The sequence below is a fragment of the Oratosquilla oratoria genome, chromosome 28, assembly GCF_046742065.1.
Source record: "Oratosquilla oratoria isolate Oo_2021 chromosome 28, ASM4674206v1, whole genome shotgun sequence".
NCBI lineage: Eukaryota > Metazoa > Arthropoda > Malacostraca > Stomatopoda > Squillidae > Oratosquilla > Oratosquilla oratoria.
The window spans coordinates 45,739,698-45,765,316 of NC_134804.1; the positions used below are offsets into that span (position 1 = coordinate 45,739,698).

The 25,619-nt window shown below is 41.2% G+C and overlaps 1 protein-coding gene across 1 annotated transcript in view; it reads right to left on the reverse strand.

The window, feature by feature from the left end:
- Window positions 1-3,318: 3,318 nt before the first annotated feature.
- Window positions 3,319-25,619, reverse strand: part of LOC143040506 (uncharacterized) — a 58,636-nt gene continuing 36,335 nt past the window's right edge. The window contains exons 3-8 of the mRNA XM_076211598.1: window positions 13,262-14,831; window positions 12,930-13,028; window positions 8,834-9,025; window positions 5,234-5,662; window positions 4,038-4,324; window positions 3,319-3,384 (exon numbers count right to left, since the gene is read on the reverse strand). Of these exons, the coding sequence (XP_076067713.1) occupies window positions 3,319-3,384; window positions 4,038-4,324; window positions 5,234-5,662; window positions 8,834-9,025; window positions 12,930-13,028; window positions 13,262-14,831 (2,643 nt within the window). The remainder of the gene's footprint in view (window positions 3,385-4,037; window positions 4,325-5,233; window positions 5,663-8,833; window positions 9,026-12,929; window positions 13,029-13,261; window positions 14,832-25,619) is intronic.

Genomic DNA, 25,619 nt, shown 5'->3' on the forward strand with positions numbered 1-25,619 from the left:
AATATGTGGCTAATATTCACTTGTCTTTGAACTTGACATACACACACACACACTCACACACACACACACACACACACACATATTTATATATATATATATATATATATATATATATATATATATATATATATATATATACTTCATTGAAAGTTATGTCTAATTGTGCATTTATTATTTTTTGTACATGGGAAATACATTTAAAAATAATAAATGCACAATTAGCCATCACTTTCAATGAAGTATGTATAAGAGAAAATCTCCTGCCCGTATATACTCTTAATACACACACACACACACACACACACACACACACACACACACACATATATATATATATATATATATATATATATGTATATATATATGTATGTATATATATATATATATATATATATATGTGTGTGTGTGTGTGTGTATCAAAACTAATACCACAGTTGGAGCATAAGAAAAGACTGGAAAAGGGGAGTCAATATATTTCGACTGCTGGCTACAGTCCTCTTCAGTAGTACAGTACAGAAGGAGGATACTGTATTTATGCACTGTATTACTAAATAGGAGCCGGGGACGGACCAGAGAGGCCGACTTTTACTCAATTGTTGACCTGGTGGTCATTTGGTGTGAGGTCAGATGAAAGATGCCTGTTAACGATGTTGGTGACCATAAGTCCGGATGTTATGTCCGGAGACCACTGCCCCTTTGAAATATTCATATTAGGAATATATTCTCTTAGTGTGGATTCAACCATCTTCCTTCTGAACCCGCAACCAGATTTATATATTAGATCAGGTTTGTTCCAGTCAAGACGATGGTTAAACCGATTCACGTACTGGAACTCTGCTGAGCTTTCTTGCCCGTACTTGATCGAACGTTTGTGTTCATTCAGTCTTGTCCCCGAGGGTTTGTTAGTCGGAAGAAGAGCCCTTTCGAAGAACTCCATGTAAAGATTGGCCAAAACAAGAGAAAGGTTAGAACCCATGTTAAAACCATATATATATTTTTTTTCTGAAAAAAAAATCTTAAAAAAGACACTTGAAGAAAGACATGCGAACTAGAGCAGTGATGCTCCTTCTGGTGTCAAATATCATTGTTCTAGTTCACCACCTGTTATACACGACTATCTTTTAAGTTTCATAGAAAATTTTCTTTCCCTCCCACAAAACTACTATCCCTCGAGAGCAGGTGGTCTTTTCAAGATAGTCCACAGACAAATTTCCACTCAGACATTAATCCACAGACTAATTTCCACTCAGACCAATTTCCAGTCATTAGTCCACAGACCAATTACCACTCGGACATTAGTCCACAGACCAATTTTCACTCAGACAGCCCACAGACCAATTTTCACGCAGACATTAGTCCACAGACCAACTTCCACACAGACATTATTCCACAGAACAATTTCCACTCACACATTAGTCCACAGAACAATTTCCACTCAGACAAATTTGCACTCAGACATTAGTCCACAGACCAATTTCCACTCAGACATTAGTCCACAGACCAATTTCCACACAGACAGTCCACAGACCAATTTCCACTCCGACATTAGTCCACAGACCAATTTCCACCTAGACATTGCACTGAAAGGACCTACTGATCTTATCGCTGTCTCCACCCTGAAGAAGCTTTATTAAAGTGGTTCTTGATCAATTCATTGGTTTAGTCTCAAGTAGCTCCTTGAATAATGTAATGTACTCTACAAATTTTATTTTGAGAATAGCCAGACGATTTCATTCACTTGAAGGATGGCCTTCCGTACCTAAGTGGAGATCAAGTCGTTTCAAGAAAGGGGGCCCTACATAACCAGTATTATTGCGCAATATTCCGTATTGTACAATATCATTGAAGTTGTAGGGATGGTATTAAAGAATGACATTATATTGAAGGCATCGAATGTACAGGGCAAATTCGTGTGCTTCAACACCATTCCTACACCATCAATAATATTGTGTAATATGAAATATTGCGCAATATTGATCGTGTAGGGCCCGCTTTGTAAGGATGCAGAGTTTCTAGAATTTGAAGACTTCCATTGTAAGAATGTGAAGCGGAGAGAAGGTAGAGTTCTCGAGAAGATCATTCTAGGATTAGAGAAAACGTAAGAGGAAAACAAGATGAGAATATGAAGAATTCCAGTGTAAGAACGTAAATTGGAAGGAATGTTGGAGCACTGATGGATTTATTGTACATAATTCATACTAACAACTACCTGAGGATGTTTATGGTTTACACGAGAAAGAGAAGAAATGGGAAGGGCAGAGATAAGAGGAGGAGGAGGAAAGACGTGGAAGGAAAGGGTTAATGAAAGAGAGAACTTCAAAAGTCACAGAAGTGGTAGAGAGTCAAAAGATTTTTTTCAAACATAAACAAAAGTAGAAAAACACTAATATAAATAATGATCTTGTATGGTTTAAAAAAATTAATGAAGAAATAAATATATCAGTCAATAAATTAATAAACAAGTAAGTAAATGAATTAATAGATGAAGAAGATAGATGAAAAGAAGACGGAGAAGAAGACGAAGAAAAGGATGGAAAAATCGGAAATGAAAATTGAAAAGAAATAAAATGGAGAAAAAGTAGACGAAAAATACGGTCAAAGAACGAAGAACAGAAAAATAACAAAGAAAAGGTAAGGGAAAAAACGTAGAGGAAATACAAGAAATAAATAAAAGGGGAAGGAAAGAAGGAAAAGAAATAAATTAAGAATGCGAGAACAAAAATGTTCATGGAGTTTGAAATGCGAAAATGAAAAATGAACGAGCGAGAGATGGAGAAAGAGAGAGAGAGGGGGAGTGGATGAGGGAGGAAGGAAATGAGTGGAGGAGTAAGTGAGGGAGGATGAGAGGGACTGAGTGAAGGTGGGAGGGGGCGAATAAGACAATGAGTAAGAAAATGATGAGTGAATGAAAGAGTGAAGAGGGAGAAAGATAGTGTAGGAGGGAAATATAAATAAAGTGCAAAGGAGATAGAAAGTGTATATATATATATATATATATATATATATATATATATATATATATATATATACATATATGTTGAAATATATCGTTTATAATTGAGTGTTCAGTATTATTATTCTTTTTTCATGATCATATTTAGAAGTGGACTGGCTTACAATGACTGAATACGAATCCTGAAAATATAACTGAACAAAAAAGTTTATTTTTTCTGCACTATCTTTGTGCTCTTATTATCTAACAAGAAGCAAAGGTTAGCGAAAAACCGTGTCAGTAGATAGTTTCACATTTATTTATGAAAATATTTCCGGAAGAAGTACAAACAGATAATATATAATATAACACACGGGCCTGGACATTCATTCACTTAGCTTCTGTGTCCTCATGGGAAGGCTGGAGGAGGGAAGATTGGCGGGAAGAGATTTCTGGTGGAAATGAGAGGGGGGAAGGAGTAGGGGGGTGTTCTGTGGTCTCGGGAAGTGCCCCCTTCTCCCCCCATTCCACACACACCCCTCTCCCTCCACTCCCCTCTTCCCCACCCCTCCTCCTCTACCCCACTCCCGTCTTCCACACTACCCCTCTCTCCCCACACTCCATCCTCTCCCCACTCCCTCCTCTCCCCACACTCCCTCCTCTCCTCCACTCCCTCTCTCTTCCCCCACTCCCCCTCGCCCCCATTCTCCACACTCCCCTTCTCCTCCCACTCCCCCTCCCCCCTCTCCCACACTCCGAGTCCCAAGTCGACGACTAGCAAGAGCTTGAGAGTGTGGGGGAAGAACCAAGGAGGAGTAGGATGAAGATGAAGAAAAGGAGTTAGAGGAAGAGAAAGCGGAGTATAAGGACAAGGAGAGACAGGAGGAAAACTAGGAGTATGAGGAGGAGGAGTGTGGTGATTTAGGGGAGTTAGAGGAAAAGAGTCAGGAGTATAAGGAGGAGACAAAGGAAAAGGAAGGCTAAGAGCATGAGGAGGAGGAGGAGAAGGAAGAGTGTGGTGAGGAGCATTAGGAAAAGGAAGAGAAGGGTGACATGCTGGACGAAGAAGATGATTATCACTAGGTACTTCCTCTGGAAGATTTGCCTGACATTCTTGACAACGTTCTTCGTCGTCCTTCAATCTCGAGAAGGACCTATAATCCTCTTTGACCTTCCGGATGGGCTGGGCCTCGAGCCCTGGAGGAGGACGTGTCTTCTGGACGTCTCCTGGAGTCAGTGGTTCTCTAGAGTTTTTGGAGTCCAAGAGCTTTGGGTTCCCGAAGTCGTTACTCTCTTCGTTTTGACTCCAGAGAACCTTTCCCTGTTTTAGGTTCTTCGGCTGAAGCCGCGAGTTCTGTACCTTGAGGGACTGGAGAAGGTGGCCATCATGTTCTTCATCCAAAAGAGATAAGGGGTCTTTATGATCTAAGATGTAGTCTTCTTCTTCTTCTTCTTCTGCTTCTTCTGCTGCTTCTTCTTCTTCTTCGTCTTTACTCAAAAAACTCTCCTCCTGTTTCAGACCTCCCGAATGAAGGCATACCTTTGGTTCTTTGTCTCTTTCCTTCGATCGTTCTCTTTGACTTTCGCTCTTTATTGCCCATTCACCTCTTCTTTGAGGTTTTAGCAAAGAAACGAATCTATCTGGGTCGTGATGACTGACGCTCATCAGCCAAGTTGATGCCCTTCCTTCATCTGGTTCCATTCTGCAGTTTGGTTGGAGACGACGTCTTAGGACAAGTTTCGTCACCATAAGAGTGTTTTGATTAATAGCAGAAGTGTCAGAACAAAAAAATAGAAAAATTGTGGTTGAAATGTTGAAGGGCAAAGGAAAAATGGAGGAGATGAAGGAGGAGGAAGAGCAGGAGGAGGATAAGAAGACGAACGAATTTGTGGAGGAAAAGGAGAAGAGGAAGGAAGAGTGGAAGGGAGATGTTGATGGGAAGATGGAGTGATGGAGGAAAGGGATGGAGGACGAGGAGGGAAAGGAGGATGGGGAGTGTGGAGAGGAGCCTGTGTCCGGAGGACAACCTCTTCCTATTCCTCCTCCTTCTCCTCTTCCTCCTTTTCCTCCTCCTCTTCCTTCTCCTACTCTTCCTACTCCTACTCTTCTTCCTCCCCTTTCTCCTGTTCCTCCTCTTCCTCCTCTTCCTCCTTCTCCTCTTCTTCCTCCTCCGCTTCCCCCTCCTCCTGTTCCTCCTCCTCCTCCTGTTCCTCCTGTTCCTCTTCCTTCTGTTCCTCCTCCTGTTCCTATTCCTTCTCCTGTTCCTCCTCCTCCTCCTGTTCCTCCTGTTCCTCCTCCTTTTCCTTCTCTTCTTCTTCTTCCTCCTCTTCCTCCTCCTCCTCCTCCACCCTTGCTTGCCTCGTGCCCTGGGTACCACCACCACCACTGCAGAAGAAACGCGGTTGCAAGAATGACGAGGCCGGGGGTCATGATGAGGACATCCGGCCCATAATTGATGAGGGACAGGAGTGCCAGCCCGGCACTCAGGGTGAGTGCCACACGCGAGACCGTCTCCCCCAGCAGGAGGTCGAGGAAGTCGCCCTTATACAGGAAGCTCAAGACGAAGAGGAACATAGTGGCGTTGCCAACGGGCCACGCGAGGTTCCGGCCGAGGTTGCCGGCCGAGGATGTGACGTAGGAGTTGCTGTCGTCGTCGGTTTCGGTGTTGGTGTTGGTGATGAATGTGGTCGACCCGCCACTGCCTTGCTGCATTGCCGCTTGTCTCTCGTCTGGAAAATAAGATAAGATAAATCAAAAGTAAAAAGAGAAAAAAGAAAAACAAAAGAGAGGGAAGAGAATTTACTTACAAAGATTTCTGAGAACTACAGGCTATTTTCAGTAACAAAGAGTGAAAGAACTTAAAAAACTACATGAGAGTTAGTAGGGCGTATAATACTAAGAGTATTGGAACCCATGAAAAACACAAGAACGTAATATATATATATATATATACATATATATATATATATATATATATATATATATATATATATATATATATTCGCAAATATTATTGGAACTTAAAGAGAATTTGTCAGTTTACGAACATTATATGACTTTAGTACAACAGATTGCAAAGATTATGAAACTATAAAGAGAAAATATATTGTAATCTACAAAGAAAACTTGGATTTTCATATCCTAATAAAACTCGTAAGGGATATATGAACTTACAAAGAGTTTTATGACTTACAAAAAGTAATGGAAACAAAGGAACTTAAGCCCCAGTCACGCTATCACGATTCCCTTCAAATGTTGTGAATAAAGCTGGAAGACAACGCTTACAGTATTCTAGACTTCTCTAAGGACTTTATTGCAACGTGTCTTATATTCGTAATCTAGGTTTAATTCTTCTTAGTTCGTCATTCAGTCATTCGAAAAATAAAAGATTGTAACCGAAGTCGTTTCTACTCAAACGAACTCACTTCAATCGCGCATGCGTGACAGGAACTTATAAGAAAATAAATAAAACGTAAAGAAACTTATAAAAAAGTTAGATTATTTCATTATCTTATTTTATTTTGTTACTGTTATTGTTATTATTATTATTATCATTATTATTATTATTATTATCATTATTGTTATCATTATTGTTATTATTTATCTATTTTTTGTTTTGCATACATTCCTTAACATATGAAGGGGTCTCTTGTCGTTTATATTTTGCTATTGACATACTCGTACATACAAGAATGTGTTACCGAGATCAATAAAATATCCTGACGGAAGGCAGTATAAAAGAGAATAAACTCATCCATTCCACAATATATTTTATTTTTTCCTTTTTTATTTCCATCGTCCTATTAGCTAACCCCCTTCCTTCCCTGACCCAGCACAACCCGCGTTCCAATTTTTCATCTGTCAATTCTTTTGTAACCCGATCCAATTCATCAGTTTTATTAAACTTCCGCACTCGCCCACTCTCACTCTCTCCCCTCCTTCCCTCTTCCCTCTTCCCCTCTTTCCCTCTTCCCCTTCTTCACTCGCCCCTCCTTCCCTCTTCCCCTCTTTCCCTCTTCCCCTCCCTCCCTCTTCCCCTCCTTCCCTCTTCCCCTCTTCCCCTCCTTCCCTTTTCCTTTCCATCCTTCCCTCTTCCCCTTCTTCCCTTGCCCCCTCCTTACCTCTTCCCCTCCTTCCTTCTTCCCTTCCTTCCCTCGCCCCCTTCTTCCCTCGCCCCCTCCTTCACTCGCCCCTCCTTCCCTTTTCCCTTCCATCCTTCCCTCTTCCCCTCCTTCCCTTGTCCCCTCCTTCCCTCGCCCCCTCCTTCTCTCTTCCCCTCCTTCCCTCGCCCCCTCTTACCCTCCTTTCTTCCCACCTTCCTTCTTTCCTTCCTCCTTTCCCCACTTTCCTTCTTTCCTTCCTCCTTTCCCCACTTTCTTCTCTATCGCCATCTACTACTACTCTACTCTTAAGGCGTTATCACACTGGGCTATTTTTCCTCCAACCTCCGATTAATCGGCGGTACCGTCCACCTCCAGAACTTTTTCCGCCGTAAAATCACTATGGCAAACTATTTTGTTTTCTCAACAATTTACATAGAATGTCATTTGATATGCTGGAGGAAATCTATTTTCCTCCAGCATATCAGATTCCTTCCCGAAAGCTGTGGGCTATAAATCTGCTCCAACAGTCGGAGGAAAAATAGCCCAGTGTGATAACGTCTTTACTCTGGTGGTTTTCAGGTTTGAAGCCCACAGCTTTCGGGAAGGAACCTGATATGCTGGAGGAAAATAAATTTGCACCAGCATATGCATCAACTGACATTCTATCAAAATTGTTGAGAAAACGAAACAGTTTGCCATAGGGATTTTACAGCGGAAAAATGCTGGAGGTGGGCGGTACCACCGATTAATCGGATGTTGGAGGAAAAATATCCCAGTGGGATAACCCCTTTACTCCATCCAGTCATCTGTTCTTAGGTCTTTCTATCACCATCACATCAATTGCTATCATCACCATCCTGACCAACAATCAATCACTTAGGATAGATTTTTGTTTCTGCGTTAGTGGTAGTTGACGTTCTGTGAATTGACATTGGGAGGACCTTTCCCCGTTTTCTTTGAACCCGTCGTCTATGTGACACAGGTCCAAAGTTGGAAGGGTCGGCCGGGGAGCGAAAGAATCCATCTTTCGTGTTCGATCACGGAATCAATCAGTTGTTTTTGTGGATTGCCTGTAAGAATATATGCATATCCAGGTTGATGGAGGTCTAAAGGGGTTATCACACTGGGATAATTTCCCTCCAACATCTTACCGCCAACCTCCATTTGAATAACTAGGATATCACACACACACACACACACACACACACACACACACACACACACACACACACACACACACACACACACACACACACACACAGATCGGTCATACATGAGCTTTGAGCTCTCTTCCGGAAGAGGGAAAATAGTTGTCGGTCACGAGTTCAACACGTGATCCAAGACCATGGTGGTGAACCACACACACACACACACACACACACACACACACACACACACACACACACACACACACACACACACACACACACACACAGATTGGTCATACATGAGCTTTGAGCTCTCTTCTGGGAGGGAAAATAGTTGTCGGTCATGAGTTCAACACGTGATCCAAGACCATGGTGGTGAACCACACACACACACACACACACACACACACACACACACACACACACACACACACACACACACACACACACACACACACACACACACACACACACACACACACACACACAAAGAGAAGTTAAACCCATACGAATGTTGGACACATTGTTGAGACATTCTTCCGGAAGTCTAGAACATTATAACCAAAATAATCTCAACTCAAAACGAAGTAGCAAAAGCAAATAGCATGCTATCGAGAAACGCTTAGTGTGCCGCCACCTTCGTACTCACCCACAATGACACCGAGTTGTACCGAGGCTGAGGTCCCGCCTGGAGGGTAACAGGTGTAGTTCGCAGAGTCCGAAGGAACAGCGTTCTGGAGGACGAGCTGGCTTTGCCCTTCGGGCTTCGTGAGGACCTGGATGCGTCCACCAGTCGAGGCATAGTCCACCAGGTTCTTCCCTTTGTACCAGAAGATGAATCCTGGGGGAGGGGGAGGGGAGGGAGATCAACACATGAGATGAGATGGTCACTCTGTGCACGAATTCTTCAAGTTGAATTTAATTAGTTATAGACCAAAAGGTCTCCTGTCGGTATGCTTCTCCTTTGTAATCCTTTGTAACTATGCTAATTTGTTTGCAGAGCTGGGCGCGTTACCGCCGGACAGGTAAAGTGCGTTACCGAAAAATCTGGGTGCGTTTCCGTCAGTACGTATTATATACATATGTATATATGTACATATGTATATATTACATATATATATATATATATATATATATTCACACATATATATGTATATATATATATTATATATATATACAATGCGTATATGTATACATATGGATTTTTCGGTAACGCACTACCTGTCCGGCGGTAACGCTCCCAGTTCTGCTTATTTGTATTTTTGTTTATCTATTAATACGTGTTGGTTATCACACTGGGATATTTTTCCTTCGACGTCCTACCTCCAACCTCCATTAGAATAACTAGAATATGACTTCGCTTACAGAAATCTAGACATCTCTAAGAACATTTCAACAAAATGTCTAACATTCGAATAGGTTTACAAGCTCTCGGTACATCATTCATTTTTGTTGTATATGACGGAGAGATGATTTGATATTTGGGGATTTGAAAATTCAAATATTGTAACCGAAGCCGTTTTTGCTCAAACGAACTCTCAACGGTCGGCGCTGGCGAAGCCCGTGGAAAACCCAATGTGATATTCTCTTAATCTGTTTCGCCTTAAGCTCGTTCCTCCAAAGAGGCTTAAGGTAAAGCTGGTTACGAAAAAAATCCAGGACCAAGACCCATGTCTTCTTCATCTATCTTCCTTTATTGATATCCTTAATTATCTATCCTTTATTATTTATCCTTTATTATTCATTATTATCTTTCTTGTACATATTCTGATATTTACACTAAGATATTTATATCCACACATTTATACTTATCATATGCCTACTTTGCTCTATTTGTATTTATTAGATTGTGGTTTCCTACCTATAATGACCAATTTTCAGTTACCAATTCTTAATTACCCCCTAATATGATTGTCTATTTATTACGACCTTATTAAAGCTACCTATTTGTATTCACCTATTTGTACTAGTGTGTCTGTGGTTTACAGGACTCTTGCTTATATTATTCCGTATCTTTTGGTTCTTATAGTTTAAAGATCATTAGCCTTAAAGCTCTTCATTATTCGAGGGCAGAATAGATTAAGTGTTTGTGAGTGTGTGTGTGTGTGTGTGTGTGTGTGTGTGTGTGTGTGCGTGTGTTCCCCTCGCTGTATTCACATAACACTGCTTCTGACCTAGGACAGTGGGCGAGATGCAGGGATGACCCGTCATCCAGGAGGAGCCAAGATAAGAGGGAGGGAGGGGGAGTGCATGGGAGTAGAATACGTAAGGATAGAATGGGTGGGAATGGAATTTATGCTTTTGTGTTTTTGGCTACCTCCGTTGTAAGGGGGAAAAAGCCTATGGTATATGCATATATTCACCTAACAGAGTAATTCTATACAATTGAGTTGTGCTAGCTTTAACTATCGGTTCTATCCTTGAGTACAATATCACACCGAATAAGTGGAGCCAAAGAACTGGCAAAGGAGAGATTTAAGATGGGAAGCAGAATAGAGAAACGACGAAATTCAAAATTGACCGACATTCTTTTTCGAGTGGCGATTAGTCTTCAGTCATAAAAGACAACTACGTGACTATTCTGTAGGAACGTCCCCAGAACCCCTAAAACACTGACCACTTGGAACTTGTTCAGTGAGAACCACATATAGAGGGAGAGGGCACAAGAGGAAGAAAGTACACCCGATGGCTTTGATGTGTGTGGCACGGGTGATCAAAGCGTCGAGACAATTGCTCCCTAGACGCGACAATTGTTCCCCAGACGCGACAATTGTTCCCTAGACGCGACTAACAACAATGCCTTTATTCATCAACACAGCAAAGTTATTGGTCCGAAAGTGGAATGGATCCACAACGGAAAGGCTTAGCGAGAACTTGAAAGAGAGAGTAGACTCACCTCTTACGGACAGGTTGAGATGGACTAATTGACAATGGGCACCTCGGCTCGTATTCGAAGCGCGGGTTTGGTCAGATGAACACAAACGCTGTTACGGTAATTGGAATTTCTATTCATAGACCCAGAAGACTACGAAATTAATGAAACAGGCCTTAGGGCTTCTCACAGGTTGAAATCCAAATGGCGAATATGTGTTTGTGTATATGTATATGTTTATTTGTATATCTATATATATATATATATGTATATGTATTTTTTCTTTCCCTCAGTAGCACCTCTCTTTACCCAATATATCCTTAAGGCCTTGTTCACGCTAGCGGTTTGAAACGCAGCGGTTCAATTACAATGTAAATCAATGGAGGTGTTCACACACAACCGAGCATTTTTTCTTTGACTATGCGGTACCGCCGCGGTTTCCGCGCGGTTCAAACCGCTAGTTTAAACAAGGCCTTACGTTTTCTCCGATCTGGTGAGTTTTTTTTTGCTACCGAAGATTTTGTTTACCGTGGCCTTTGGCTGAATTTAAGTTTTAGGTGGCCGCGCCCATCCTTTTCCGTAACTACCTAACCTAAACACTGTTTTTATTCTATTTTTCATATTATTGTTATCATCATCATCATCATCATCATCATCATCATCATATTGGAGTATTTATCCACAATTGTTGATGTGCTTTCTCTTACATTATTCTTTTCACGATTCCCTCTCAGTTATATCGATGTTATGTGGGATTCTTTCCGCCATGTAATTATGATGTTTTAATTTGTAAACTAAATTTCTAACCATAGTGTTTCAATTTTTTCCAATCTAATCACCACTTCATTCTCTATTTTTTCATTTTTCTTCTGTTTTTCTCTTATCTCTCTCAAATTAATTTTTACCTCTTCTCGAATTTTCCTCAAGTTTCCTTCAACTATTCGGTATTATTTTCATTTTACTTTGCCTAACACGAGCGTGTGTGTATTCACTTAGTCTTAGTCTTTTCACTTAGTCTTTGGATCACGTGTTGGACTCGTGATCGACAGCTATTTCCCTCCTGGAAGAGAGCTCAGAGCTCGTAGGTCCGATCTATGGGTAATGCTATGACCTTGCACACACACACACACACCCAACTCCCCGCCCACGAGAGTTGGAGTAACACCCCTCAGCGCTGCGATACTGATATTATTTCAGCCCCGGGCGAGGATCGAACCCGGACCTCCGTAGTGGCAGTGTGTGGTAGTGGTAGTGGTAGTGTGTGGTAGTGGTAGTGGTAGTGTGTGTGTGTGTATGTATGTGTATGTACCTAATTGTATTATACAGGAAAGGAGCAACGCTCGTCGGGTCCCGTCTTCTACTCTCCATTTAATCCTACCAAGCCTCAAATTCATGTACGGTTCCAACTTAATCTATATTTTTTATTTCTAATCATATTTAAATTTCAACTCGTCTAATGTTCGAGGTTGGGCTGTGTGTGTGTTTCTTTGTGTGTGTGTGACCATATGAATATACAAAACTATGAAGTTATTTAATTACTGACTCAACAGATTATAAGAATATAAATACCTATGTAAGGTGATGAAAAATATACAAACTGAAAAAAAAATATTGTTCTAAAGCTTTGGTAATGACATCTGGTTAGTATGGCTACATGTCTTACAAGGTTTCCTGGTGACTATGATTAGTCACCTAGTTATATGTCACACTATTGACACTATCCCACGCTATCTCTAGATTACTTCGTACAGCATATGATGTCAGATCGTTTCATAATTATCAACGTAACATTTTTCCTGTGATTATTTCTTGACCAGTCCTTCTTGGGATCCAAACTCAAAATAAGGTAAAGGAAATTAAGCTTTATGCTTACCAGGCATAAGATCCCCATGTCGGACTCTGCACGTCAGAGCAACTGGGGTTCCCGCTTTCACAAAGAGCTCCTGTTTCCCAACGATCTCCGCCACCATGTCTGTTGCAACAGAGAAACAGTTGTTAGTAGTAGGAATAAAACAGTGCTTTGAATTGATCACCCCAATGTATATGTATATGTGTCTGTGTATATGTGTGTGTGTATCTGTGGCATCAACTCGGTAGCGTCATCCCCCCACCCCAGCTTCAATTATCCCATCACGCTTCACCGTAGCACTGTCGTTGTCGATCACAGACATTACCATAGACAAGTGTTATTATTTCTCTACTCACCTATGACGTTGAGCCTGACAACCTGAACCATGGAAGGCTCTGTATTGACTTGACAGATGTATGTGCCTGCGTCCTCAGGCTCGGTGTACCTGATCTGGAGGGTGAAGTCGTCTGCCCTCCAGTCGAGGGTCAGGTCGTTGGAGTTGGAGTACGAGGACCCGGAAAAGGATGGCGACGGTTTAGATTTCAAGGAGTACTTGGGCGAGAAAGAGTAGGACGACTTTGCCGGGGGCGTCTGTTCCGAGGACGACTTTTTCGAGGATGATCGTTTCGAGTGCGATTTGGCTTTTACTGTCAGTCCTCGGGTCAGTAATGGTTCATTTATGGTCCGAGGAGGACGAAGGGGAAGAGGGGGAGATGTCGAGGGGAGATTTTTAGGCTGCCTGACGGTGGGGTCGGAATTTGATCCTTCTCCGAAGGGGAACGTCTTCTTGGAAACCTGAAGGAAGGTCCTGTGGGCGGGAGGGGCTGCTTCTACGACAAGGTCCCCTGTCTGGTTTGCAGGTAGCCCCTTCTCGTTATCCACATACGACCAATCAGCGACCAATTTTGGATGATGGCCGGAGATGACGCTGGATTCCTGTGAGCGAGTTCGGTGGTCATCGTTCCAGGAAGTGTCTTCATCATCTTCCTCTTGCGAATTGTCCTGGAAGTAATAGACTTTGTTCTTGTGCTGGTGTTGGGGACGGTGTTGGTGTTGCTGGTAATGTTGGTGGTGGTGATGTTGCTGTGGATGGTGATGGAGAGGCTCGTAATCTTGGGGGATGTTGTGTAGTTGGTGATGAAGGTGATAGGAGGTTCTAGAAAACTCCACTTGGGAATTATCCAGGGACTCTGATTGATTTTCAGGCCATGGTTCTCGTGTTCTTGTGGGTGGTTCAGACACGTGTGAGTTTTCCTGTTTGAGGTGACTCTCTCTTGTCCATCGTCTTCGTCTGATTGTTGCTGTGCGTGGTTCTGATGTACGTAACATTTGTGGGTTTTTCCTTACGAGGAAATTACCGTTCACCTCATGATGTGAACCACAAGAACTATTCCCGGGTATCTTGATGTCATTTGTAATCAAAGAGTTGTGCTTATTGATAGACATCTCATTTTCTTTGGCTATTCTCATCATTCCCCGGTCATACCTATGTTCCTTTGTGAGAGCCCTACTTCTGTAATAATCGACTTGATGATGTTTTGATTCGTCGATATGATTCTGAGTTTTGTAACGGTACCCTGTTTCAGATGTCTCTTCCAAGCTACGAGTCAGTGTATTCCTGGAAGCAAGGGAATGATGTCCAATTTTAGGCATCTTTTCTCTATCGACTATTCTCAAGCCCCCGTCGCCATTCTTTTTTGTACCAACATCACTTGTGTACACATCGACTCGGGACTGGGTCAGACTCCTCCGATGTCGAGCGCCCTTGAAGTCAACTTTCTTCTTCAGCGCCTTCTTCGGTTTCCAGTGGCGATCGATAGCCGACTTCCTGCTTGGCCCCGGAAGAACGGATATCCGGAGGTCGGTCGAGAAGGTGTGTCGGTCGGAGGAGAGAACCTGGAGGTCTCTTCCTCGAATCCAGGAAACCTGGAAGGAAGAAAAAGAATATATTTACTTGTCTATATACTAATAAAAGAATTCCTGTTGATATCAATCTGAATCGGACCGGAAACCGGAAATCCCTCAAGGGGACACGTCCCCTCCGGCCCCTGATTGGCTGAGAGAATGGCGACGGCATGGCAACGGAGACAACTGATTGGCCAAGAGAGGCGATGTCACGGGAACGGAGACGACTGATTGGCCGAAGGCGTTTGCAAGTGAAACAAGCTCGCCTGAAGGGCCGAGCCCCCGCGTAGTGGGGTCCGGCCCAGCCCGTTGCTTGTAAACCCCCCCCCCAAAAAAAAAAAAAAATCTGAGGTAAGCGGACATATTGATGGAGATTTAAAAAAAATAATGAAAAAGAACCTATGGTTAAAGGAGATTGACAGTGAGAGACGAACCTCAAAATTTCTTCTAAAAATCCAGGGAACCTGGAGGAGAAAAAGGAAGAACGAAAATGAATTAGAGATCGTTTCCTTCTACCCCCCAAAAAATAAGAAAGGTTTAAGGTTAAAAAGACATATGGTTGGAACATAGCAGTCAGAAAAGAACTTGAAGACCTCTTCTAAGAATCCAGAAAACCCAGAATGATGAGAGCAAAGGAAAAGGAATTGGATATTCTCCTGGGTCTCGAATTCCAGGAAATAGGAAGAAATTAAGACTGGAAGGGAGAAATGAGGCGGTGAGAGTATGGAATCTGTAGCTGTCTATCTCAATTCCAGGTAGCCTGGAAGCGGAAAGAAAGGGAACCGAGTGTTTTCCAGCCCTTTGACTCCAAGAAACTTAAAGGAGAGTTTGGAAATGAAAAAGAACTGGACACCTTCTTAGAGGAGATAGATTTCAATCCCTTGACACGGTCGCAGACTTGAACGAATTTCCTTCTTGTGGCTAATGCGATCGAGGCTTTTAGGCAGCTCGTGATCGGGCGCACCACGAAATAACTCTTTCTCTCTCCCGCCCTGCCTCCCCCCTCCTTCTCTTTGTATATATGTTAAAACACACACACACACACACACACATATATATATATATCTATGTATATATATATATATATGTTTATATATATGTGTGTATGTATGTACAACACTGAATGGGTCCCAGTGACTAGAGATACATTTTTATCAACCACAATGCACTTTTATTCTAAGCCATCAACATCGGACGAACCGTGGAGGCACATGCGTACCACGTTTCAATTTCTGCATGTGCCTCCACGGTTCGTCCGATGTTGATGGCTTAGGATTAAAGTGCATGGTGGTTGATAATATATATATATATATATATATATATATATATATACATACATATGTATATACATATATATATTGGGTGGCAGGAGCAAAACGAGGACGATCAAGGAATTGATTTACTCTAACGTTTTGACCAACTTGGTCTTCTTCAGAGAAATGTACAGAAAGTTTTTACATGGGTTACGATTTATATCACTCCATGTAAAACCTTCCTGTACATCTCTCTGAAGAAGACCAAGTTGGTTGAAACGTTAGAGTAGATCAATCCCTAGATAGTCTTCGTTTTACTCCCTCCACCTTATACATATATATATATATATATATATATATATGTATATATATATATATATATATATATATATTGATATGGTTGAAGTTGGACGTGTGAGAGATCTTGGGCCCGATCCGAAGACCGTATGTCATCTCCTCGGGGCTCCACCTTCAGATGGAGGGAGATGATTCTCTCTGCCGTCCATCTTGTAGGATCAGGATCACAACCATTTGTCTCTTAGTATGAAAATTGAAATCGTAGACTTGGATAAAGGTAATTAGTAATATGAAGTGGGTGAGAGGAGGAAAGACTGGAGTCTTGTTCCGAGTTTTATTTTTGACTAGTTTCGCTAGAAGCTTTTTCAAAAGAAGTGCTACAGGGCTAGTAGCGAAACTAGTCAAGAATGAAACTCGGAATAAGACCCCAGTCTTCCCTCTTCCCACCTACTTCAACTTGTTAGTTTGTGTCATCAATTAATTTTATATGGAATACAAAAAAAAAAAAAAAAAAAAAAAAAAAAAATCCCATATTTCTTATAAAAAATTATACTAAACATATGAAAAAAAATCCTAAGGAGAGATGACGTCAATTTGTTTGTTTTTACACCTTTCTTGTTTTCTTCTTTTCATCCTTATTTTCTTTTTCTTTTCTTTCCTCTTTTCCCAAAATAAACGAGAACTTAAGGCGGAGTGAAAACAATGTTTTGAACTTTGCCTTAACTTTCCTTCCTCCGCTTCCGGTGAGAAAGAGATGGAATTAAATGTAAGAATGAATTATTTCTCGGTCTTGCTCAAGGCTTGTGTTCCTTCCGAGCGAACACAAGCCAGACTTCATCTTTATCCTCATCTTCATCCTCCTCCTCCTCATCCCCCTCCTCCTCTTCATCATCATCGTCATCATCATCATCATCATCATCATCATCATCATCATCATCATCATCATCATCGTCATCATCACCATCATCAACATTTCCCTCATCTTTATCTTTACTCTCATCCTTGTCCTCACCCTCATCCTTTTGTCAGTCTCATCTTAATCCTCATCTTCAACCTCATCCCCATCCTTCTTCTCCTCCTCATCATCACCATCATCACCATTTTCCTCATCTTTATCTTTACCCTCATCCTCATCCTCACTCTCATCCTCATTCTTATCTACACCCTTATCCTTTATCTCATCCTTTTCCTCATCCTTGTGTTTTGACCTTTCTCCTCAGAATTTGGATCTTGTCCTACTTCTCCGCTTCGTCTATGTCTTGCCCTTTGTCTTCGTCTACATTTTTGTCTTCGTCCTTTTCCTCGTCCTTGCCCTCACTTTCGTCCTTCTCCTCCTCCTCCTCCTCCTCGCCCTCACCCTCGTCCTCCTCCTCCTCCTCCTCCTTGCCCTCCTTTTCCTCTTCGTCTCGTTCTTTTCCTTCTCCATCGCATTCTTGATTCCTCGCCGACTCGCCGAATCTTCTAGTTCCTCTCTCTTGCATGACTTCGCCTCCACCTTTCCCCGTCTTCATTTTCATGCAGATTCCTTCTATTCAATTTTCGCTCCATCGCTTCTTTCCAAGCGGATGCAACTATTCTCTTCGTAAATGCAGAGTTAGGAAAGGGACTTTGCGAGAATGAATTCAAAGGTAAATAAAATTATGTGTAGATACGTGTATGTGCATATTTGTATGTATTTATCTATATGTAGGTATATAAGCATGTGTGTATGTATGTGTATATTTATATGTATATATGAATATGTATATAGGATTTATGAAAAGCGCACATCTGATATATTTTTTGAGTTGTGTTGATGCTTATAGATATGGACATCACAGGTAAGAAGTTAGTTACGATGTCACTTGATGTCAAAGCATTGTTCACTAATGTTTCCGTAGATGGAACCATGGAAGTCTAGATCTTCATGCCTCGTCAACATATTTCATCTATTCGTTTATTCATTATTAATACTATTCTATTATAATTTCTAAAGCAAGTATGGGCATAACCTAGGTGACCCACAGAAATAATGACAAATTGGTGAGGACATCGAAGAGAAATATCGTCTTGGAAAACGACAATAGCCGAAGGGACTGTACAAGTGATACGTGTCAACATATAAACAACTTAAAAACGTACAGGGAAGTCAATTCCTTGGCATTTCATGCAGAAAAACTTAACCTCACCAGACGCAGGGAAATCTGAAGTGGCACTTGAAGATTCTGACAAATCCGTAAGAGGATTTGTAAAGAGCGTTTGTATTTCTGTGAAGAATGCTTGAGACCGTCATATTAAATCTGTTAACTTCTCTTCTTTGTTAGGATAGAAACACTGGTCATCTGTAATATAATCCTCCTCCTTTCCTCTCCGCTCCCTTTTCTCTCTTTTATTATCCTCTTTCTCCTCTCTATCCCTTCCTTCCCTTTTGTCCTTGCCTTCTGTTTTCGTTATGCACTTTTTCCACCATTGTTCTCTTTTTCCTCTTTTCCATTTGTGGTCTCCTTCTTTTCCACAACCTCTTCCGTGTTTCTCTTTGTGTTCCTCTACTATCCTAATCCTTCACCTCTTCATCCTTTCTTCTCTTCTGACAACAAATAGTAATAACACTGTTCCCTAATCTTTACCGAAATAATACCAGAACACATACCATTTTTCTTACACATTTATATAAGAAACTAAACATCTATCCCAACTGCACTGTAATATAAAGAAGAACACTTTAACATTTCCCATGGGCAGAAAATATCTTACGATATACATCCACCACCGACTAACTAAAACAACGGAAAGAACTTAAAATTCCCCTGAACGTCGATATAATATTGTCCACAGGAACAGAAGTATTGATTAAATATATACGATAAGGGTAAAAGAAATAACGATAAAACCCAACTCCTCACTTCTCCAGCACACATTTCCTCATCACAACTCCTTCCTCCCCAGTATCCTCCCAGATCCTTCCCAGAATCCAAGATATCTCATAAAACATCACCCGACTGCGAGAGGAGATGAGGACGCAAAGAAACTGTCCACAGTGATGACGTCAAGTCGGTGTGAGAGACGGGAAGGACCAGTAATCACCATAAAAACAAAAACGCATCGGGATGGAATCGAGATGGATTGATCAGGAGTGGAGAATAGGGTGATAAAAGGAATGTAAAGGGTGTAATACCCTAATTAGAAAATGGAAACGTAGAAGAAAAGTATATATGAACTTTAGCTGAAAAAGATAAATTCCTGCTCGCAACGTATGGAGTTGTGTGAAGGAAGAGATAAGATATATTCCAACAGGGAAAGAAAGAGAGAAGGAGAAAGAAGATAGAGTTCAGAATATATACAAGATCAACAGTGGCTTAAGCTGTGCGGGAGATGAATACAAAGAAAAAGGGAAGGGGAAGGAAGGTAAGGCAAAGGAAGGGAAGACAGTTGAAGAAAAAAAGGTAAATTCTTTGGCCGAAAACCAATGAAAATTGAAAATATTTAGTGAAAAAGTTAAAAATTGAGCGGAAATGCTTGGCGCTATGTAGTGTTTATAGACTTAGAGAAAGTGTATGATAAAATAACCAGGATCACTTTATGGAAAGTAACGAATATTTGTGGAATAAGAAAATGTGACAATAAAGAATGGAATGCTGGAGTGGGAGAGCTTGGTGGTATGTTGTGTTTATATATTTAGAGAAAGTATATGATAGTGTAAATAGGAGTATATTATGTAAAGTGACAGGTAGGTATGGAGTAAGGAGATCTGACAACACGCGCGCGCGCGCGCACACACACACACACACACACACACACACACACACACACACACACACACACACTCTCTCTCTCTCTCGATAGCGCAGTGGTAGCATTCACGGCTTCCACCACGGCGGTCCGGGTTCGAATCCCGTCCAGGCCTGAAATAATTTCAGTATCGCTGCGCTGCAAGTCGTTACTCCAACTCTCGTGGGCGGGGAGTTGGGGGTATGTGTGCGTGTAAGGTCACAGCATTACCCATAGATCGGTCATATATGAGCTCTGAGCTCTCTTCCGAGAGGGTAGTAGTTGTCGATCACGAGTTCAACACGTGATCCAAGACCATGGTGAATCACACACACACACACACACACACACACACACACACACACACACACACACACACACACACATTTCATGTCTATGATGTATATATATCCTAAGCCTATGCAGTAAGAGAGGAAACGAAATTGATCCTTATAGATATTGTGACTAAGACGAAAATCCTTTGTTTCGCAATGTATCGTCACTGTGTGTGAGGCAAAGATAAACTCGAGGGATTTCGCGTCTTGTCGTCTGGGATCTGGACGACAATTTTAATTTGATTCGAAAATGAAATTACCTGGTAAATGGTTACCAGATTTGTTTGGGTCATTTTATGAAGTAGTTTTACCAAAAGGCGCAACAACTATATCTTGAAGTATGATAGGGATGGGGGAAGGAAAGGGTTGTACATTGTGTCTAATATAATCAACAGGAATGCATTGTGGGAAATACTAAAAAGAAAAATCCTATGACATCATTCCTAGTGTTACTTCGCAGAAAACGAGGTCACGACGACCCTCATGAAGGCGCCTTGGGGGTGACCTTAGGTCCCTGGGGTTATGTGTGACGTAGAACGTGACCTAAGGTCATTGCTCCTGAACAATTTTTTTTCATGCATTCGACACTTATGAATCGCTGTTCTTTACCCCCCCCCCATGAAACCACTTCATCACTAAAGTTAATCGCTTTGCATCCACTAACAAACACTAGTTTTCGAATTGTGGCCCCACTGTTGAAACTCACTGATCCCCCAAGGGGTCACGGACCTTAGGCTGAGAACCGTTGTCCTAGATCATTGGCACTTATTTATCCTCTGAGGAAGACGTTCCAGCATTGTTGTTATCTACATCTCCATATCCTCGCGATTTTTTTTATCTTCTCCGTCAGTGAGAGAGAAAGGAAGGAGGGGCGGAGAGAGAGAGAGAGAGAGAGAGAGAGAGAGAGAGAGAGAGAGGGAAAGAGAGAGAGAGAAACTTTCTTTCTCCTCGACTTTAGATCCATTTGGCACTCCTCCTGATCCCATGGGAGTCCTGTTTGTCCACTGCTTCTCCATTCTTTTTCTCTTTTTCTCTTTTTCTCTCTTTTTTTTTCCTCTTTTCGTTCCCTTTTTCTATTGTTTTACTTCTTCTTCCGAATGCTCTCCACCCGTGTGTGTGTGTGTGTGTGTGTGTGTGTGTGTGTGTGTGTGTGTGTGTGTGTGTAAGTGTGTGTAAGGTCACAGTTGTATCCATAGATCAGGTCAGGCATGAGCTTTGAGCTCTCATCCGGTAGGGTCATAGCTGTCGATCTCTAAACCAGCACGTGATCCAAGATCATGGTGGCGAATAACACACACACACACACACACACACACACACACACACACACACACACACACACACACACACACACACACACACACACACACACACACACACACACACACACACACACACACACACACACACAAGGAAGATCATGTACAACAAACTTGATCTGCTTCTACTCGAGATTAATAGATATAATAAAAGAGAGAGATGGTTGGGCAGACTGTGCCTTTCTGGACCTACAAAAGGCATTTGATAAGGTACCACACAAGAAACTAATAAGGAAAATAGAGTCAATAGGTGGCATCAGAGGAAAATTATTGGAATGGATGAAAGACTTCCTGACTGGGAGGAAAATGAGAGTAGTAATTAGAGATAAATTCTCAAATTGGGAAGAAATGATAAGTGGTGTCCCGCAGGGATCAGTACTGGTCCCGATCATGTTTGCCATATACATAAATGACATGGATGAAGGAGTAGAGTGTTATATGAATTTCTTTGCAGACGACGCAAAAATACTAAAGAAAGTAAGAACGGAGGAGGATTGCAACTCACTACAACAAGACTTGGACAAGATCTGGAAATGGACTCAAAAGTGGGAAGTGAAATTCAATATCAAGAAATGTAGTATAATGGAATTTGGAAAAAGTAAAAACAGAATATCGAGAGATTATAAAATTGATGAAGAAGAGGTCAAAAAAGTAAACTCGGAAAAAGACCTTGGAGTGATGATCAGCAAAGACATGACACCGGATAAGCATATTAATAAAATAGTCGGAGAAACCTACAATATATTGAGGTCAATAAAAGTGGCATTTGTCTATTTGGACGAGGAAATGATAAAAAAATTTAACTACACTAATAAGACCAAAACTCGAGTACGCAGCAACACTATGGACACCCAGTACCAAAAAGAATATAAAAAGATTAGAAAGAATACAAAGAGCAACAACAAAACTGGCACCAACTCTTTCCAAAATGACATATGAACAAAGACTGTCCAAATTAGAATTACCAACTCTGGAACAAAGAAGGGAAAGAGGAGACCTACTATCTATAGAATTATGAAAGGAATGGAAATCTTAGATAAGAATGATTTATTGAAATGGGGCAATGGAAAAACAAGAGGACACGAAAAGAAACTGAAAAAAGATAATTACAGAAGAGATCTGAAAAAATAGCTTCCCACACAGAGTGATAGATACCTGGAACAAATTAAACAAAGAAACAGTGTGTGCAAACACTATTCAAGATTTTAAGAAAAAACTTGATGCTGAAAGATACAAAGACGGGTTACCACGAGCATAGCTCCCTTCCCGTATGATACAACGAAGTAAATACACACACACACACACACGCACGCACACACACACATTAAACACGCCATTACTAATAGAATCAATGATTAAAGACAACTTTAAAGAAACTTACTACTTAACCTTGAACAACTTATGCCTGTGAGATAGAGGTATTATGCCATCAATATATTAAGGATTTTATTTCCACCCATATGGACCAGAGGGACGTAGCATTCTATTATGGTCGGGGACTAACCTTCATTCGCAAAAAAACAAAAAAAAAAAAAAAAAAAAAATACAAAAAAAAAAAAAAAAAAAAATATATATATATATATATATATATATATATATATATATATATATATATATCTATATATATATATATATATATATATAATGTGTGTGTGTGTATATATATTACTATCACTTCGTTCTGCTATAATTCCATATATTCCACCTCGATCACCTCTTCATCGCGTTCAAGGAGCTAGAAGCGCTGGTTATTGCTGACAAAATGCTGATACCATTATTCCCTCTCTCCTTTACAATTAAGCAAATAGCACTGCACCATCATCATCATCATCAGTACCCCCATCTTTGTCATCATCATTTTCATAATCATCATCTCATCATCATCATCATCATCATCATCATCATGCAGCAGAACTACACCTACTTTATAATCATCATCATCATCACCATCATCTCTTCCTCCTCCAGTACCCCACCTCACTCTCCACCAACACAAGGTAATCCTTGACTTCCTTACTATCTCGAGTGAGAGCACTTCCAGCCATTCTGCCTCCATTCTGCCTCCATCTCCCTCCCTCCATCCCTCACTACTCACTCACTCACTCATTCACACACTCACTCTCAACCTCACTCTTTCTACCCTCTCTCTCTCTCTCTCTCTCTCTCTCTCTCTCTCTCTCTCTCTCTCTCTCTCTCTCTCTCTCTCTCTCTCTCCCCTACCTCTATCTCCCTCCCTTCCTCTCTCTTTCTCCCTCTCTTTCTCTCTCTCTCTCTCTCTCTCTCTCTCTCTCTCTCTCTCTCTCTCTCTCTCTCTCTCTCTCTCTCTCTCTCTCTCTCTCTCTCTCTCTCTCTCTCTCTCCCCCAACTCACCCAGATGCGTCTCAACCACTCTCTCAATATCACACAAACTCTGTCACGTTTCCAACTCTCGTTTCACTTCACATTCCTAATTACATCTTTTTCTTCTTCTTTTTTTTTGTTACGTTCATCTTCTTCCTTTCCTCCTTCCTTGTCTCTTCCTTCTTCTGGTTTCTTCCTATCCTTCCTCTCTTCTCCACTCTTCACCTCCCCCTCCTCCCCTCCTTCCATCTTCCTCTCTCCTTTGCTCTCTTCTCCTTTCCTTTTCTTCTCTTCCTTCCTTTCTCCTCCTTTTTGTTCTCCCTCCTCATTTCGCTTCTCCTCATCCTCCCTCACTCTCTCCTCCCTCCTTCCTCCCTCGTTCTCTCTCTTTGCTCTTCCTGCTCTCTCTCATTTCCTCCCTCACTTCCTCCCTCTCTCCTTTTCCCTTTCTCCCCCACTCCCTCCCTTTGTTCCTCCACCACCTTCTCACCCCACCCTTCCTCACTCCTTCCTCCTTCTTTCCTATCCTCCCTCCTCCTCCACTCTTTTTATCCTCGTCCTCCTTCCTTCGCTCCCCGCCTCCTCCTCATCCTCTGCCTCTTCCTCCCTCCGCGAATAACATTTCTTTCACACAACCCTGCAAAGCGAGTTTTACCATCGCGCCATCGACTCCTGCTTGTTTTTTGGGGGGCGATCTTCCCACGCCGATAACTCTCCGAATTTTTGCACTTGTCTAATGCCTTGCACCTAAATTACATTTGCAGATCAAAGTATAAAACGTTTTTCGCAAGGGAGGAAGTGTCTTGAGAAAAGTGGACGAGATACAGATTTGGATTTGCAAGTGGGTTGGTTAAGAAAATCAGTCTGTGGAGGCGAGAGAGCAGAGAGGAATAAATGAGAATTGCAACTAAAGAAAAAGATGAAAGTGGATGTGATAGAAAACAGAGAAGAAAACAAAAACGAAACGATAATTATGAGAGAGATTACTGAAGGGAATAGTTTAAGATATATATATATATATATATATATATATATATATATATATATATATATATATATATATATATATATATATATATATATATATGATGATGATATGGTTTAACGTCACACACTCCCCCTTATCGGGAGGCTAGGACGGTGCCCCTCACAGAGGGCTTTGTAGCGTGGAATTTAATGAACCATGCCCTTGGTTCAACTTCGCCGGTGGCAGGATTCGAACCACTCTCACCTCGACCTTCGCCGCAAGTTAGAACTAGCCACCTATTTTTCTAAAAGTTCAAAATTGAAAAATAGGTGTTTCAGGGGCTAGTTGGCCTATTTTATTCTGTTCTGTTTTATTTTATTTACTAACTTATTTTATTTATTCATTTGGTCTATTTTATTTTTCTTTGTTCATTACGGTCGTCTAATTGATCCTCGAGAGAAGTACTTTATTATTATTATTATTATTTTTGTTATTATTATTATTATTATTATTATTATTATTATTATTATTATCATTATTATTATTATTAT